This window comes from Cyprinus carpio, chromosome A24 (genome assembly GCF_018340385.1).
Source record: "Cyprinus carpio isolate SPL01 chromosome A24, ASM1834038v1, whole genome shotgun sequence".
Lineage (NCBI taxonomy): Eukaryota > Metazoa > Chordata > Actinopteri > Cypriniformes > Cyprinidae > Cyprinus > Cyprinus carpio.
In genome coordinates this window covers 21,330,233-21,347,828 of record NC_056595.1, presented here as the reverse complement: position 1 = coordinate 21,347,828, position 17,596 = coordinate 21,330,233, and the positions used below count along the sequence as shown (strand labels likewise).

Genomic DNA, 17,596 nt, shown 5'->3' with positions numbered 1-17,596 from the left:
ACTTCCTGTTGATTAAAGAATCCTGAAAAAACATGTTTCATGGGTTTCCCAAAAATATGAAGCAGCAAAACTATTTTCAACATTGATAATAATAAGAAATGTTTCTTGTGCAGCAAATCAGCATATTAGAAGAATTTCTGAAGGATCATGTGAAACTGAAGACTGGAGTAATGATCACAGGAATAAATTACATTTTACAATATATTTAAAAAAAAAAAAATCAGTTCTTTGAAATTGTAATAATATTTCACAATATTGCTGTTTTTACTATATTTTGGATCAAATAAGCCTTGGTGAGCATATAAGGGACTTCTTTCAAACACATTTAACACCTTTAAAGCGTAGCATGTTTTGCACCCAATATTCTGGGTTCAATTCATGTACATAATTAAGACTTTGAGTTGTTCCTTACTTTGTAATGGCTAAGACAAAATGTGTTGTAGGTGATGCACTTACACAATAAACCTATGAGGCAAGATTATCTTAGAATCAATGTTAAAGACCTTGTTTTGAAATTTTCACCATAGAGCAAACATACAGTACAATGTCTTAACATGAGTCTAGTATGATAAAATCACTTACCAACCTTTTCTGAGTGAGTTAGCAAGAATTACATCTGTAATGCATAACGAGTAGTTCCACTGCTAAAGGGTTGATTTAGACTTTTTTTTAGCTCTTATAATGCACATTTTTGTATAAATTGAGTGCTTTAGCTTAGTGTTTACATTATTGTAAATTATATGTTTGCTGTAAATAAAAAAAAAAAGGGGGTTTGTTTTAGAGAGAGAGAGAATTTTTTTTTTGAAATGTTGACAATATTTTTTAAACTTGCATTGAACCTGGAGTGTGGTGAACAATAGGCACATTGCTTAAAATGAATTAAAATGTTGAGTATTCTGGCCCAGTGGGTTTGGTTGGATGCCTGTATGCACACTGAGTGTCTCTTGAAGGAAGAAGACGCTCGGGAGCCTGTTAGGACTTGTTTTGGATTCGGCTTTCACAGTTCAGTCTCATTCAGTCAGATTCACTGCCTCTCTCTGACCGGTGACTGTGGAACCGATGTGGAATAATGTGCATTTCTAATGCAATGAGAAAAATGACAATCAATGAATCGTTGTGGGATTGGTGTTAACACACATCTGAGTAGAGAACTTCATAAGCTAAACTAAAAGATATTTGTTCTGCTATAATTCAAAATTCAGGAACCGTACATTGGAGTCTTTTTATGGTGTTGTTATAAAACACATCAAAGCAGAACAGAAGCTGTGCCACATGTTATTTTTATTGACTTTATTTATATATTATTAAAAATGAATGCCAATCATGTTCTATAATAAAGCTTGTGCTCTGACGAAAATACAATGACAGTACCATGGTATCCGGTGATAAAACAATGGTTTTATAAAACCATTTGAAATCTTGGGGTTACTAAATTTATTTTATATTTTTGATAGAAGTCACTTAAGTTCAGCAATGCTGCATTTATTGGATCAGAAATACAGTAAAACTGTATTTTAAAAAAAAAATATATTATTAAAATATTCACAATTACAACTGTTCTAGTTTAATCATTTTTAAAACATAATATATTCCTGTGATGCAAAGCTGAATTTCCAGCATGATGACTCCAGTCTTCAGTGTCACATGATCCTTCAGAAATCCTTCTGATTTGCTGCTCAAGAAACTTCTTATTATTGTTATTATCAGTGATAAAACAGTTGTGCTGCTTAATATTTTATTTATTTGGGGTTACTTTTTTTCAGGAGTATTTTTTGATAATATTTAAAATATATTATGTCACTTTTGATCAATTTAATGCATCCTTGCAAATAAATTATTAATTTCTATTAAAACCTCTAAGACTTTTGAATGGTAGACGTTCCCGGGTTTATTAAGCAACGCTTGATTGAAATTGACCCTAATTTCTCTTAATCTTAATTTGTAATCGGTCCTTGGCTCCTGCACAGATGAAGCTCTGAGTTTCCATGCCGATGCTCCGCCTCTACGATTGCTCCAGTGTTGCCATGGCAACAGAGGGTCAGGCAGCCTAGCCTGCCACCACTGGAGCATGTCATCAACCCTCAGCGTTTACTTTTGAGTGACGGCAGAGAGATGAAATGTTTATGCCCCCCTGGCACCAGCTGCCCCTCTGAAATCTAAATTAGAGATTAGAATCATAACGACGGATTCCTGAAGACCCAAACCAGGGCTAAATTTCAAAACAATCAAAAAAAAAAAGCCTCACACACCTCTGCTGGTGACAGTAAGGCTCGATTTCTTTTTGCCATTTTCTTTTTAGCCTTTGCAGCAAAAACTGAGAGATGAAAAACATCTATTTTGCACGGCTTTCTGTCAAACGTCTGAATGAACAGGAAACTTTGCTGGAGGGATGTTTGTTCTGTACTATCTTGACATGTTCAGACATGCCCTTTCTGGCTCCAATGCAATTATCTCCTACTTTAAAAGCTTCAGTGAATGCGTTATGGGAAAAAAAGCAGTTAAACTCAGCTCTTTTCAATTAAAAACTGTTTTTAGTGGTGTTTCTTGATTCAAGAATTATTGCACATATTTTAGAGTTGATAGATAGAGTTTGAACTAGTTGATTTCTCAAATCGTGGATTGGGGAAGAACTAAAAGTGATTTTCTGACAGTTGCAGCCTGTTTTGCATACAAGCATCACTTGCATTTTCTTCAGTAAGTTATTTTTGCAATGGGAGTGTGCGATATTGACAAAAAATTGTTGGTTTTTTTTTGTTTGATAATGATAACTAAACATTATTTTGCTTACTGTTTTTTTTTTGGTTTTTTTTTTGTTTTTTTTAATGCTGGTACCTTGACTGGTTTAGGCCTGTCATAAATAAATAAATATGACACTAAAACCACCAGTAGGTGTTGGCCAGTGCCTGTCTTAATGAGTGATTCATTGAATCATTCATTCAAATGATTCATTCAAATGGTTGATTCATTTAAAAAACAAAGCAAGTGACTTTATGAATAGTCTTTATGAATGACTATTAAATCATTGATTCATTCAAGAATGAAACACCAGAGTGTTTCTGAGATGCACAAATGTTCCGATCCAACTTTGTTTGGAACTGTTTTTGTTGGCAATACAAAAAAAAAAATAACTTCTTATTTTTGGAACTGTTGTATAAAGTTAATATCACACATCGCTATTTTGCATATTTATTATGCTTGCAGGTGTATTCATATTGGACAATATGAACATATTGCTCACTTTCTCCTGTTAGAGCAAAAACTGTGCTGAATTTTTACACGTTTTATTTTGCTTTTAGTCTCAAGGGAAGCATTGACGGAGTAAAAATAGCTAGCATGAATTCTCGGGACACAGGTGGAGTAATTAAAAGTGTAGTGTTCTTGGCTTAATGGCTTTATGGACAATATCTCTTAGTTGATGAGGTCGCTGGCTGAAATCTCCATGGGGTCATGTTGTGTTTCATTCTGCTATTATTAACATCCCTTAGCGCTCCGTCAGGCTGTACTTCAGTGCCCTCGGTGAACCTCTTAATGCCAATTTACTCCAGAGGTCACTGAACTTGGAAGTAAGGATTTGCTATTTGGCACAAACTTCAGCAGCTTCCAGTCATACTCTGTGCATCAAGCATTCAGTCATTATTTTTTTCCAATAAAAGGTGCTCAGGAGTGACAAAGCTCCATCATGCATTTCCCAGGAGAAAATAGAGTTAAAGTAAAGGGAGGTCATGTGCTTAATGAACTGAACTGAATGCTGACTACTTCTTTATAGTGAAATAGTATGCATTATGCTACATTGCCACATTTTCTCATCACGTTGCATGTCAAGGGTGTCCAGATCTAATTGCTCTGCATTTTTAATTCGATTTGGTGTAATACCTTTCATCCTTAATTTTTGGCAGTCAGCTCAAATAATGGATCAAAACATGTTTTAAATTAGTCACTCGAATCACTTCATGTTTATTCATCACACTGGAAATGGAACGTCAAGTAAGGTTCATTACATTTTGGATAATATAGTTCCCTCATGAACAGTATTCACATAATCACAGCAATTTAATTATGTTTTGTTGTTTATTGCTTTAATAATGGTTTAATTATTAAAATATAGTTATAAATAATTATTTAGATTTAAAATAATGATATATTTCAGAATATATATATATTCATACATACATACACACACTAATATTATTAATTTATCATTTAAGTTTTTCATCACTATTTTTACATTAAAACACTTTTTTATATCAATTATTATAATTATGTATATAATTTTCATGTAACGTATTAGTAGTTTATTATATTTACGGTAAAATAAAACTAATTAGTTAAGAATTAATCGTTTAGAATTCATTTATTTAAATAAATAGAAATTATGATAATTTGTGATTGTTTCAATGTGATATATAATTTATTATATATTCATATTTTTGTTTAAAATAAAGTTTTTATTATTTCTTTTACAAATAATGTATTCATTTAAATATTGTAAAAAAATGTATGTTTCTATTTTATGTTATTTAAATTTTTATAATAATATTATAATTCTGTCAGCTTACATTGTTACATAACTTCTGTACCATGCCACTGTAACATTCTGTGCCTTTCAATGGCTCCTTATTTAAATTCCTAACACTTTCAGGTGAAGTTCAACCAAACTGAGCCCTTTTCTCTCCAGGCTATTCATATATTCTACACATTGCCTTGCCTTTTTAACCTGTCATAATCTGTGAAGATCTCACCCTACCTCTTTTGTCCTCCTAGAAGATTACCATAAGGCAAGTTTCATTCTGCTCCACAAACTTTCCTACTATAAAATAAGTGCAATTTAATTTGAGGGAATCTCAATGGCATCAAAGTTCCATCAGCTTTCAGCGCCAGCGGCTGTGAGGAATGAAAAAAACACATCTGTTGAGAAGGGAATGGGAAAGGGTGAAAAATCAAAGTCTCATACTCTCATCTGGTGGCGAAATAGCTAATTTCATTTGTTGGTTGATATTTCTTCAGCCAACAAATCAGTTGCTCTACTCTGTGTTAACAGAGATTCCCATGTTTCCATGTGCTGTATAATGAAGCAGGAGCAATGGGCTGCCGATGGGTTTTCTGATGGGTTTAATCATTAGTCATGTTTAGACATGCAAATACATTCATCCCGAACACTCATTTACACGCTCACTTACTCATTGGCTCTTTCTCTCTCTTTCTCCATCCCTTGTCCAACACTTCACAACTGCCAGAAGGTATGCGTAAGCTGAAAATTAGAAATGTTTGTGCGTTCAGATTGATGGAGCTGTAGGGAGTTCCTCAGGGGTATATCTTCAGTCCCTTAATCTTTATGGCATTGACGTCAGCGGCACACTGCCTGCTGGTAAATGAGCTTCAGAGAGGACCATGTTGTAGAAACAGTGTAAGTAATGTTATTCTGTGTTCTTGCAGGAGGGAGGTTTAAAAAGGAGATTGTGGTGGATGGACAGAGTTATCTCTTGCTGATCAGGGATGAAGGTGGCCCACCAGAACTGCAGGTAAGCCTCAAGTTAAACATGAAAGCAGCAGAGTTATTGTAGTTAAACAAAACTAAATTTAAAACCATAAAAAAAAAGTTACTTGAAATAAAATAAACATTAATTGAAATAAATATAAATATATATTATACATATAAAACTTTTTATTTCAGCTATATGCCAAGACAATATTTATCATTTTAATTTAGTTTAACGTGATGTACTAAAATAACTAAAACTATAATAAAAACTGTATAGACATTAAAAAACCTACTGAAAATCACAAAAACACACAACAAAATGACTAAAAATGTGACTAATATTAAAATGAAAAAAAAAAACATAAAAAAATGAAAACTGATCCAAAATATTAATAAAATCTATAATAGTGTCTGTGATACTAAAATTAATTTTAGCATTATTTATATGGTATTGTAGTATTTATTCATATTTTGATAGCAACATTTATTTTTATATTTTTAATTTTCATTTTAATTCACTTTTAGCAATTGAAAACTCTGATAAAATCTAAGCTAAGTTGATTTTTTTTTTAATTAATTAATCTGTCCTCATTTCTCATGTGTTTTCAAACTGTTATGACTTTATTTCTTCTGTGGAACACAAAAGGAGATGTTATGAAGAATGTTCATGCTGCTCTGTTCCACAGAAAACTGTTTGTACAACAAGATATATAGTGACCAATGGTAATTGAGGTCCAGAAAAGGGTGGAAAAGCACCATAAATATTGTCATTAATACTTATACAGAAGGACAGATTTTAAAATGAAAATACAATAAACTGATAATAGTTGACATTATGGCAGATAACCAATAAATAGATTTATAGATTAACTTAGAGTGTTTAAATGACTGCAAAGGTAAACTAATTGTAAAAATAGGGGAAATACACACACTTATTGGTCATTGTATGCTTTCACTGTATGGAAAAGAGCAGCGTGAACGTTCCTGAAAATATCTCCTTTTCTTCTCCACTGAAGAAAGTAAGTTGTTTTGGGTGAATTGTTCCTTTAAGGACATTTTCTGGTCATGTAAGGACATCTAACTGTACCTCTTGTGGATAAAAACTGTTTACATATTGCCTTGTAAAGTACTAGTTATACACCAAACACATTAATTATCTTGTTCAATTTGCAGCTCTGGGGCTGCATGCTGACGTGGCGTTACAGTAATTGATGATATCCGAGAAACTGAGATTTTTCGCAAGTTGAGAAAAGCAGAGAACTGTCCAAATAGCTGATAAAATATTCCACAAATGTGTCACCCAGTCCTCATTCCACCAGCAGAGAGTAGGACGCGGGGCTGTGTCGAGATGAACCGCTGTACTTACCCCGTGGGGCCCATTTCAGGGTGGCCCTATTTCCACATTTTGCTGCGGCTCAGTGTAATTATAGTCTGATGCTTCTCATGGCAGCTTTCAGCCGTGCCGAGCTGGAATGAGGACTCACTTCCTGTGATGTGGGAACGGGGATTTCAAGTGAAACTTTTCTGCCAGTGTAGCTCCTGGTGGAATAGCAGCGATAATTATTCTCTGTTAGTCTGTGTTCCGTTTAGCTGGTTTTATGGTAATGTATAATTGATTAGAATGCAAATTACCACAAGAATTTGTAATACGGCCCTTCAAATTTCAAGCAGACGTCAATGAGTGTGTCTCAGGGCTCCGAAACAATTCCAGTTACTAGTCATGTAATTTATCCATGATTAGAATTATTCTCCTGCAGGTAATCGAAAACAAATAGAGGAATAACTCACACGTGGGCTTCGGTAAACAACTAAGTTTGCTAAAAAATTCTCAGTAGCTGTTCAGATAGATAGATAGATAGATAGAGATGCTTTTAGATAAATAAAACTAAAACTGAAACAGAAACCGAAATAAAACAAAACAATTTGGTTACTTTAAATAAAATAAACATTAAATGAAAATAAAATATATTTTACAAATATTTCTACTAATTGCCAATGCAGAATTTCTTTAGTTTAATTTGATGTTATAAAATAACAAAAATGTACATAAATAAATACATGCATACTTACATAAAATAAATAAATAAAACACACACACACACACACACACACATATATATATATATATAGACCTTAAAAGTAATATATATATATATATATATATATATATATATATATATATATATATATATATATATATATATATATATATATATATATTATAATATTCTAAATTATAATATGAAATGTGAATTTTTTTAATGCAAGCCTGCTGAATTAAATAATAAATTTCTGTCAAAATAAAAAACTCCACATTTTCTTAACATTAATAAATACACAAAAAACACAACAAAATGACTATAACTGCATCTAAAATTACAATGAAAATGGAAAGTAAAAACATAAAAACTGATTCAAAATATTAATGCAATATATTATAATATATTTTCATGTGGGGAAAAAAAGCTAAATCTGATGGCTAAATCAAAAGATGTTATTTAGAGATGGTTGGATTGAGAAGGTTTTGTTGACGTATTTCAGTTTGCTGCCTGGGTGGACGCGGTGGTGTTCGTCTTCAGCCTGGAGGATGAGATCAGCTTCCAGACAGTTTATAACTACTTCCTGCGTCTTTCCAGCTACAGGAACACGGCAGAGGTTCCCATGGTGCTGGTGGGGACGCAGGGTGAGTCATAACACCATCACTGACTCCTTTATTCTTCTACAGTAGAACACAGGATACGTAAAATATGATGCGCACTTGTTTTTATTAAATCCGCCGTGGAAGTCTCACACTTAGTCATCATCTAAAGGTGACGAAAAGGTACATTCGTCTTGCTTTAACAAAGCAGAAGGATAAAAAGACTCTTTCTTACGCATTCACCCAGTACTTGTATTCAAATTGCACTTTGATGAGATGCATAATTAACAATTATGAACATGTAGATGCTTTACTGTCATTGTGTGTGCCGAAGAGCTAGTTTAAAGGAATAGTACACCCAAAAATGAATATGCTGTGTCTTATGCCATCATATGATTTCTAGATGCCATCAGCGCTGCCAACCCGAGAGTGATAGATGACGCCCGGGCTCGGAAACTGTCCAACGACCTGAAACGCTCCACGTATTACGAAACCTGCTCCACCTATGGTCTTAACGTGGAGAGAGTCTTTCAAGATGGTGAGATGCCTGATGTGATGAACAGTGTCTCTGAACACTGGTTTAAGTGTAAATGCCAAGTATTTATCCTCAGGTGTGAGTTTACTAAGCTGGTTTGCAGTTAAAGGGATAGTTCATTTCCCCAAGATTTACTCACCCGTAAGCCATCCTAGGTGTATATGACTTTCTTCTTTCAGACGAATACAATCAGAGTTATATTAAAAAATGTCCTGGCTCTTGAAAGCATTATAATGGCAATGAATGGTGATCAAGATTTTGAAGCTCAAAAAAGTGCATCCATCCATCATAAAAAGTGCTCCACACAGCTCCGGGGGGATAATAAAAGCCTTCTGAAGTGAAGCGATGCGTTGGTGTAAAAAATATCCATATTATCCCTCTGTAAATCAAGTACATAGCTCATATTTTATATATAAATATGGACAAGTCTTGGACTGAAGTACCTGATAATACTTTTTTTGTGAATCCTGTGTGAGCATTAATAATTGTGAAGCTATGTTTGTGAAGAGGTTGTAAGAATGTTTTTAGAACAAAATTTAACAACAGTTAAAAAAAAAAAAAATCCATCCAAGCCAGTGGAATTATCTAAAAATACATCAAATAAATGGGCTTTTAAAACATTTTTTAAATAAATCAATAAAAATAACAATTTCCATTTACACATTGTAAGAACATAACAACAACAATATTATTATTATTATTATTAATATTATTAATATTTATAAATTATATATTTTTATAACTTTTTAATAAAAAATAATTTTCACTTACATTGTATAAACATAATGACAGAACTACAATAGTAATAATAATAATTATTATTATTCTAAATTATTATTGTATTAACAACTAAATCAATAATGATATTACTATTATTTTTATTGCTTTTATTTAAACAAACTAAAAACTTTTTAAAAACAAAAATGAATTATTATTATAAAATTTTGTTGTTGTTTATTATTATTATTATTATTATTATTATTATTGTTATTATTATTATTATTATTATTACCATTACTATTATTATAACTACTACTAGCATGTTATGCTTAATTATTGTAGTCTAATGATTGTTTTATTATATCAAAAAGCAGAGGTAAAGCAATTATTACAAAGCAGTTAAAACATTGATTTCATACTGTTTATCAGACAAAATAGTTGGCATCTCTGTAAACTTTGGTGTTGATCATGTGTTTTACTGTATTAATCTTTAAAGGTATGACCATGAAGGGGTATTTATTATTATATTACTAGTTTATAGTATTATGTTATGTACATTCAGCAGATTTTAAGGATGGTTGTGAGACATTCTGAATGCATCATCATGCATTGTTCTGTCTTTGCTCTGGATCCTGCTTTTATCTCCTCGTCTAACAAAGAGCGTGTTTTTACGTCGGTAGTGGTTAGTGCATTTATGAACAATCCTGAAAACCAGCTGGAATATCAGTGGCACTCTTGAGTTCACTGATAGCGCTCTCTTCCGCCCACTGTCGTCATGTGGCATGAATGTATCGCAGAGTAAGCTACAGAAATCTGCCCACACATCTCTTTTGTGTCCCTCTAGCCGCCTGCTCGAGGTAGAGTGGTTTCACAGCACCTAGAAATACATATTACATAAGTATTCATCCAGCAGCCGCACAGTAATCTGGTATCGCTGCTCTGTATATCCATGTGAGACTTCCTCCCGCGGTTGCAGGGGCTGCGATTATTCCAGCAGCTTTATTGCTCCGCAGTGTTGCAGTTTTCTCCGCGCTGTCTAATATCATAGTGGTCAGGATGGATTCTCTCGTCCTGGCCTTTATTGCTGGGGTGTTGACGGTTGCTGTTTTCTCCTGCGTGTAATTGCCTCCTCTGGCTGCATTTGAAATAATTAAAAGACAGAGATGCGCTTGTTATCTGGAGATGGTGAGACTTTGTAGTCTTATTTATGCTTGTAATCACATTTACTGTGAATCAGTGGCTTTGAGAGACATTATAGGTTATTAACAGACAGCTCAATTATGAATTGTTCCCATATGCATATACTGTGGTTGGTTCTATGCAGGACTAAAACAACAACACAGCTAGTGTCTAGATTAGCTGTGCAAAACATGTTAAATTGCATTTATTTTAACAATGTTTTATAAACATTTTTATGATAAAATATATATTTAAAATATATATAAAAAAATGTTTTTAAGTCAAACTAATATATACAAATACTTGCATGCTTTACACTATAGTTCAAGTCAAGAGTCTACAAATACAGTAAAATTGTGAAATTTTCTTACAATTTAAGTGAACTGTTTTCTATTTAAAAATATTTAAAAATATAATTTATTCTTGTGATGTTTTTTTTTTTTTTTGTTTTTTTTTATAGAAACCATGATACATTCAGGGTTCTTTGAAGAATAGAAAGTTCAAAAGAACAGTATTTGTTTGAAACTGAAACCTTTTGTAACATTATAAATGTATTTACAGTTAATCTTTTTAATGCATGGATTGCATAGTTGTAATATTTATGATGTGTGATTGCAGTTGCTCAGAAAGTGGTGGCACTGAGGAAAAAACAGCAGCTTTCGATTGGTCCGTGTAAATCTCTGCCCAACTCTCCCAGCCACTCGTCCGTCCCAGCCGCGTCCATCCCCTCTGTACACATCAATCAGGTGAGTCTGGGGTGTTTGTGCTGATCTAGGATCAGCCTCTGTCAGCCAAATCCTGTCCTGAAGCTGCTAGCATGCAAACTGCAAGCAGAATCACAGAGAAAAGAATTGGCTAGTTGTTATTAAGAAGCCACATATGTGACCCTGGAGCACAAAAACAGTCTTAAGTCGCTGGGCTAGATTTTTAGTAATAGCCAAAAATACATTGTATTGGTCAAAATTATTGATTTTTCTTTTATCATTAGGATATTAAGTAAAGATCATGTTCCATGAAGATATTTTGTAAATTTCCTACCGTAAATATATCAAAACTAAAGTTTTGATTAGTAATATGCATTGCTAAGGACTTCATTTGGACAACTTCAAAAGCGATTTTCTCAGATTCCAGATTTTCAAATAGCTGTGTCTCAGCCAAATATTGTCCTATCCTAACAAACCATACACCAATGGAAAGCTTATTTATTCAGCTTTCAGATATATATATATATAAAAAATGACACTTAAGACTGGTTTTATGGTCCAGGGTCACATATTTCAATTTTGAAAATGTACCATGGTAACCATATTTTCCATATTTTCATCACAAATAAATTAAATACAGAAATGTTTATTATAGTTTAACAACAGTAACAATAATTCTAGTAGCAATGATATTTAATGCAATAAAAAAGGTTTACCGTGGTACTAACAAACACTCATAGTATGCAACAAAGGCATATGTGGTATCAAGCCTTACTGCACACTCAAAAGTGCTTTCCTATCCCCATATTTATATGCATATTACAAGCAAGAGAATTGGGATGGAAGAAGAGGTCTTTATGAACTACAATAATCTGTACAGTATAAAATGTGCTGCCCACCAAAATCCAGAAAATCATGCTGATAATTTTGTTCACTATATCCCTCTTGCTCCTTTCCTTTTCTTAACTGCTTTCCTCTACCTATCCATCTATCCATCCCTCCCTCCCTCTCTCTCTCCCTCTCTCTCCATCCCTCCCTCTCTGTTTCAGGCTGCTAATGGAGGAGGTGCATTCAGCGATTACTCCTCCTCCGTTCCCTCCACCCCCAGCATAAGCCAGAGGGAGATGCGCATCGAGACGGTGGCCGCCCCCAACACTCCCACGCCCATCCGCAAGCAGTCCAAACGACGCTCCAACATCTTCACAGTAAGTATGAGGCAGCTAATGCAGAGCACCACGCACTCCCACTACTGAGAGTGCTGGACTTCCCCTGACTGCAGATCTCCCAGCAGCCCCTGTTGCTTTCAGACAGCCAGTGAGCTAGAGAGAAGCTGTTTCTAGGTCTGCAGTGAGTGGATCTGCCCCTAGGTCTCATCACCCCCTTCCCCTCAAACCCAGGGCAGTGGAGGGCAAAGCCAGAGAGCGTAATGCCATCTCTGACCACAAGAGCTAAGTTTAACTGAATCCCTCCTGCCTCTGCTACCACAGAAGCGCATGACCACATGCTTTTTATAGCTACATATTTCAGTATACGCAGGGAGGCGAGAGATGTTTAGGAAAAGGAGAGACGCTTGGATTTCCGCTAATTTTGATTTGCCTCATACACTGTAAATTTAAAAGCTTTACACCAAGGGAACTTAGCTTTTTATCTTCTCTGGATTTGAATACCTGCCCTCCCCGATACTGATGTTTCCCCTGTGCCCTTCCTAATTTCACTGTGTCAATCAGCAAAATTCCCTAGCAAGCCCCGCCCCCTTCTCTTCTTTAACAGACATTCACCTAGCGTGTCTTTCCGCTGGAGCCAGACAGAGAGAGAGGCAGAGCCACACACACTGTACTAGCAACACCACCATCTCCAATCTAACCAATCAAGATCCACCTTTGTCCATTCAGCCAATCACCGCCCCCAACCCCCCTCCCCCCAAACCAATTGAATTTGTCCCCATTCCCACCCCCCAAAGTCTCCTCCAATCAGAAGGATCCCGCAAGGTGATTGGCTGCGGCAGTGGCGGCTCTTGTGCTAGCTTCCCCTGTCCTCTTTCTCCCTCCCTCCCTGCTAGGTCGTGTCTAACCCCATCCACGCGAGACACGACGCTCTGCCGGTGCGCATAACGGAGCCGAAGCACGCCACCTACCCCGTCTGGGTTTCCGAGTGGCAGAGCGAACGGGAGTTTCAACTCATGACCTTCTGAGGAGCCGGACTTACAGTGTGGGCGGGAACAGGGGTGAGGGCGGGGAGGGAGAGTGGGAGGAGCCAGACCAAGGAAGGAGGGGCCATGCAGCCTCTCTACGACGTTCAGAAGATGGCCAGGAGATCTGGATCGATTACTAATTTCCCCTCACAACGACATCTCTAACCAATCATCTCACTGGCAATTGGAACGTAACAGCCACTCCGAGCTAAATTTTCAGAAATAGCATGCAAAAAATGAGGAAAGCCTTTGTTTTGTGTTTGCTAGCTGACCACCAGAGTTTTCGGCAGCTTTTTTCAAAATCATAGACATATAATTTATGTTAGATATTATATTTTTTGTTCCAAGTCAAGAGTGGCCTTATAATCATAGTCTTTTTGGTCATAGTGAAAGAGTAAATTTGTTACCTAGTAGAGAAAAGGATATAATTTGGACAGTCACCTACAAATATATAGTCACCTATATATATATATACACTTATTTATCTATATATATATATATATATATATATATATATATATATATATATATATATATATATATATATATATATATATATATATATATATATATATATATATATATATATATATATACACTTATATATATATATATATATATATATATATATATATATATATATATATATATATATATATATATTCAAATATATAAATACCAGTGTCAATAAATTAAGGTAAGACTGAATGAAAAATTTAGGATTTTTTGTTTGCAATCAGTACCAAATAATTTTGTCCCATGCTAAATAAAAAAATAGAATATTTACAATTTAAAGAAAGCCATAATTAAATATTTTGTTAAAGATATTATAAAAAATAATAGTTACTTTTTAAAAATTTAAAGACTAAAGCTTATGTAATTATTGAATAATATAAAAAGAACAGTTTGTCAATTTAGTAATATTTCCTGTCACCTCATAACATTCTTGCATTAATATCATTTCATAAGTGTGTGTCTTTGCCACTAGATGTCAGCAGAGGACAGGAAACTAAGCACAGTGCTTCCATGATACTTAAAAGGACCATTCAGATATTTTTGTCATTGGTCTAATGTGGCATCTGTTTATTTATTTTTTATTCTGTGAGAGAACAGGAAGAGGGAAGGGGTTTATTTTACTTCATTTTTTCTCGACACATCATCACTATTTTGCCCTGTAAAAAGCCAATAATCATACTACATCCGCCATCATCTCCAATGTAGATGTCTACGCATTTTTTGCGATCCATTGCCCCCCCCCACCCCTCTACAGTCTTTCTGTCCACGCTCCCCGTGACCAAAGTGTTGAACTGTTTTTGTCGATATTTCCAGATTTGTTCATCTGTTTCCAACCTTTCTTCAACTAAAAGGGCTTTCCAGCTTCTCCTCAATTAGACGAGCCCTTGGTGGTGGTGGTACGACCGCAATGCATTATGGGAGGGGGGTCCTCAGTGAGGACGAGCAAACAAGCGCTGCTTTATTCCCCCTAATAGCCCGCATTGCATCGTGGGTATCACCATGGCTTTCTTGGACACTTGCCCCTTGGCAGCCATGGTTGAGTTTAAAGGACATTTGGTTGGACAGAAAAAGACAAATTTCGAACTTGCGTTACATGAACACACTGAACTGAATCATAATCAGTCATTTTATTGCTAAATGTTCATCATACACTGAACAAACCCGGACAATAGCCATCAACAACGCCCAAAATTTAATCAAAAGGATGCTTTGTAATTCAAACGGACAGAACTTTTGCAGTAATTCCGACCACTTTGCCAAGATATTCTCTGTTTTTCCTATTTATTTTGCCTGTCTTTCCTTTGAGTTCTGTGTCTGATGGGTTAGTTTAGCTGGTCACACTTCACACCGAACGCCACAAACCGCGCCCTGCGTCTCCCGTGCCATCTTTATTAACAAGACCGCGGCTTTGTAAACCACGTCATACTGGAATGTGATGCTAGTCGAGGTCCTTATGCTGCAGGGTCGGCATAGCGACGGATCCCTCAACAATAAAAAGATGTGAATCTGGATTCCGGATGACATAGCTTACTTGTTTGTGCCGACCGATATGCTGACCACCATTCAACTGTGAAACTAACATGATGTCACATGACGCCCTGAGACGTCACATTGCGTTGTGATGCATTGTTTTTGTTTTTGTTTTTGAAGTCTCAACTGTGAAACTAACATGATGTCACATGACGCCCTGAGACGTCACATTGCGTTGTGATGCATTTATAAAGCTGTGCGTTTAGTTGATGCAGTTGTCACGGTGACGCCCGGATGCGGATTTCTCGCTCGGTGTGAAGTCTGAACAATATGAAGGCCTTCATAGACGTAGAGAAGCGTGACGGAAATGCACCGACTTGTATGAATGTAGTATCTATTTGTGACCCAGAGCCATTATTTTGTTCTTTTGTTGAATTGTTTTTGCTTATGCATTTTTTCGAATTTCATGACGATGTGCCGAGATGAACTTTTCCATGCGTTGTACACTGTTTAATTTTTTTTTTATATCATTGGATAAAATATAGACTGCCGTATATCTTGTATTGAATTTGATTTCCAATGGTATTCTATAGAAAGTATATTCTATACATATGAGATATATGAAACAGCGCCTCTTTAGTCAAACTCTCTCTTGTGGGAACTGCAATGTGTGGCTCTGCCTGTTGACTATTTCCACGTAAACCTGTGACTTGATTTGTATGGTGTCTGTATATATCCAAACGAAAAAAAATAAACTGTTGAAAAATACACATTAGCCTAGTTTATTTGAGTCGATCATGAAACTTTATCTCTCTCTCCATTTGCGAATGAGCTCCACATGTTGATTCGAATGAGACCATAATGTTGTCTGTCGGGTATGAATGCTAATTCATGTTGCATTGTGGGTCGTTTTGTATGAGAGAATTCATTGTTTAACGTTTATTCTTTCCCTAATGCCATTTCCAGCCACTGAAAAGCAACGGACGTCTTGAAATCCAGAGCTGAACTGATGTATAAATGAATTCCCTAACCCTTTTCTCTTGATTTTGCTTTGTTGAAATGTTTGTGAATCTAAACCTAATTCTGAATCTTTTTTATTCTCGTCTGAGCTGTTTATCTGATGATTTAACAGGTGGATGCTGTGGAAAAAAGATGCACCGTATTAATTTCTTCTTGTTTCCCCTCTGCTAACCTTTCTCACATTTGTATAAAAAGCTGCATTTAATGTTCTTGTATTGTTTGAATCTGATTCGTCTGTGGTTGGTAAAGCCACAGGGAGGCGCCAAAGATCACAAAAGAGCTCTTGGGGGGTTTAGTTCTGACTTCCTGTGTTTCGTTATTGGTCGAACTTGATATTTTCCGTTGTCGTTTTGTTCTGTGTGTCTGTCCTGGTCTGTGTAAATATATATTTATATATACTGCACGTTCAATGTGCTGCTGTATGTTTGCACCGTTCTGCTTGCGCGTTTATTTGAGCCTTTTTCTTGCGATTTTATGTTGTCCCCCACGACACACACCAACACTCACTTCACTTTACACACACACACACACACACACTAGAGTTAAGGCACAACTCACAGACACACACACACACACCCTCCCCACCTCCATGTGTGTTCCCAGTTTTTCTTTGCACTGACATCTTGTCTTGTTTCTTTGCAGTCATGGAAAGCCAGTGATCAGACAAAGAGCATTGAGAGTAAAACTGACAGTATAGGGAGTGGAAGGGCCATACCCATCAAACAGGTACGTCACCACATTCACACACTCATTATATGAGGTAAGTACACTGTTATAGGGCAGGACTGTAGACCGTTTATGAGGATTAGTCAAATATCAATATCCTAAGTAGTGATTTTGTTTGTATATATGATTTGTGTGTGTGTGTCAGCACTAAAAGAGCATGCAAACTTTTTAAAGACTTGAAATTATGAACTTGATTGCTTTAGGCTTTTTCAGTCAGTTTCTTTGTGCAACCAACAGATGTCAGTGTAACACAGTTCAACTTTGTTCGCTTCTTCTATCTAACCTGTTGTCTGTAATGGTGGTAGTTGGTATGCAGAATGCTGAATTATATGTATATCATTATAATCATATTATATATATATATATATTAGAATTATATATATAATATGCATATCACAATAATTTGGCAACTTACTCT

At 35.3% G+C, this 17,596-nt stretch overlaps 1 protein-coding gene across 5 annotated transcripts in view; it reads left to right on the top strand.

Moving 5' to 3' along the window:
• Window positions 1-17,596, top strand: part of LOC109088406 (arf-GAP with GTPase, ANK repeat and PH domain-containing protein 3-like) — a 148,828-nt gene that overhangs the window by 73,380 nt on the left and 57,852 nt on the right. For 4 of the 5 annotated variants that reach the window (XM_042714644.1, XM_042714646.1, XM_042714645.1 and 1 more), the window contains exons 4-9: window positions 5,434-5,519; window positions 8,021-8,162; window positions 8,521-8,655; window positions 11,170-11,297; window positions 12,305-12,460; window positions 17,095-17,178. In XM_042714644.1, the coding sequence (XP_042570578.1) occupies window positions 5,434-5,519; window positions 8,021-8,162; window positions 8,521-8,655; window positions 11,170-11,297; window positions 12,305-12,460; window positions 17,095-17,178 (731 nt within the window). Of the gene's footprint in view, window positions 1-5,433; window positions 5,520-8,020; window positions 8,163-8,520; window positions 8,656-11,169; window positions 11,298-12,304; window positions 12,461-14,775; window positions 15,586-17,094; window positions 17,179-17,596 lie in introns of those variants that run through there. The other variant, XM_042714647.1, reaches the window with a different exon arrangement.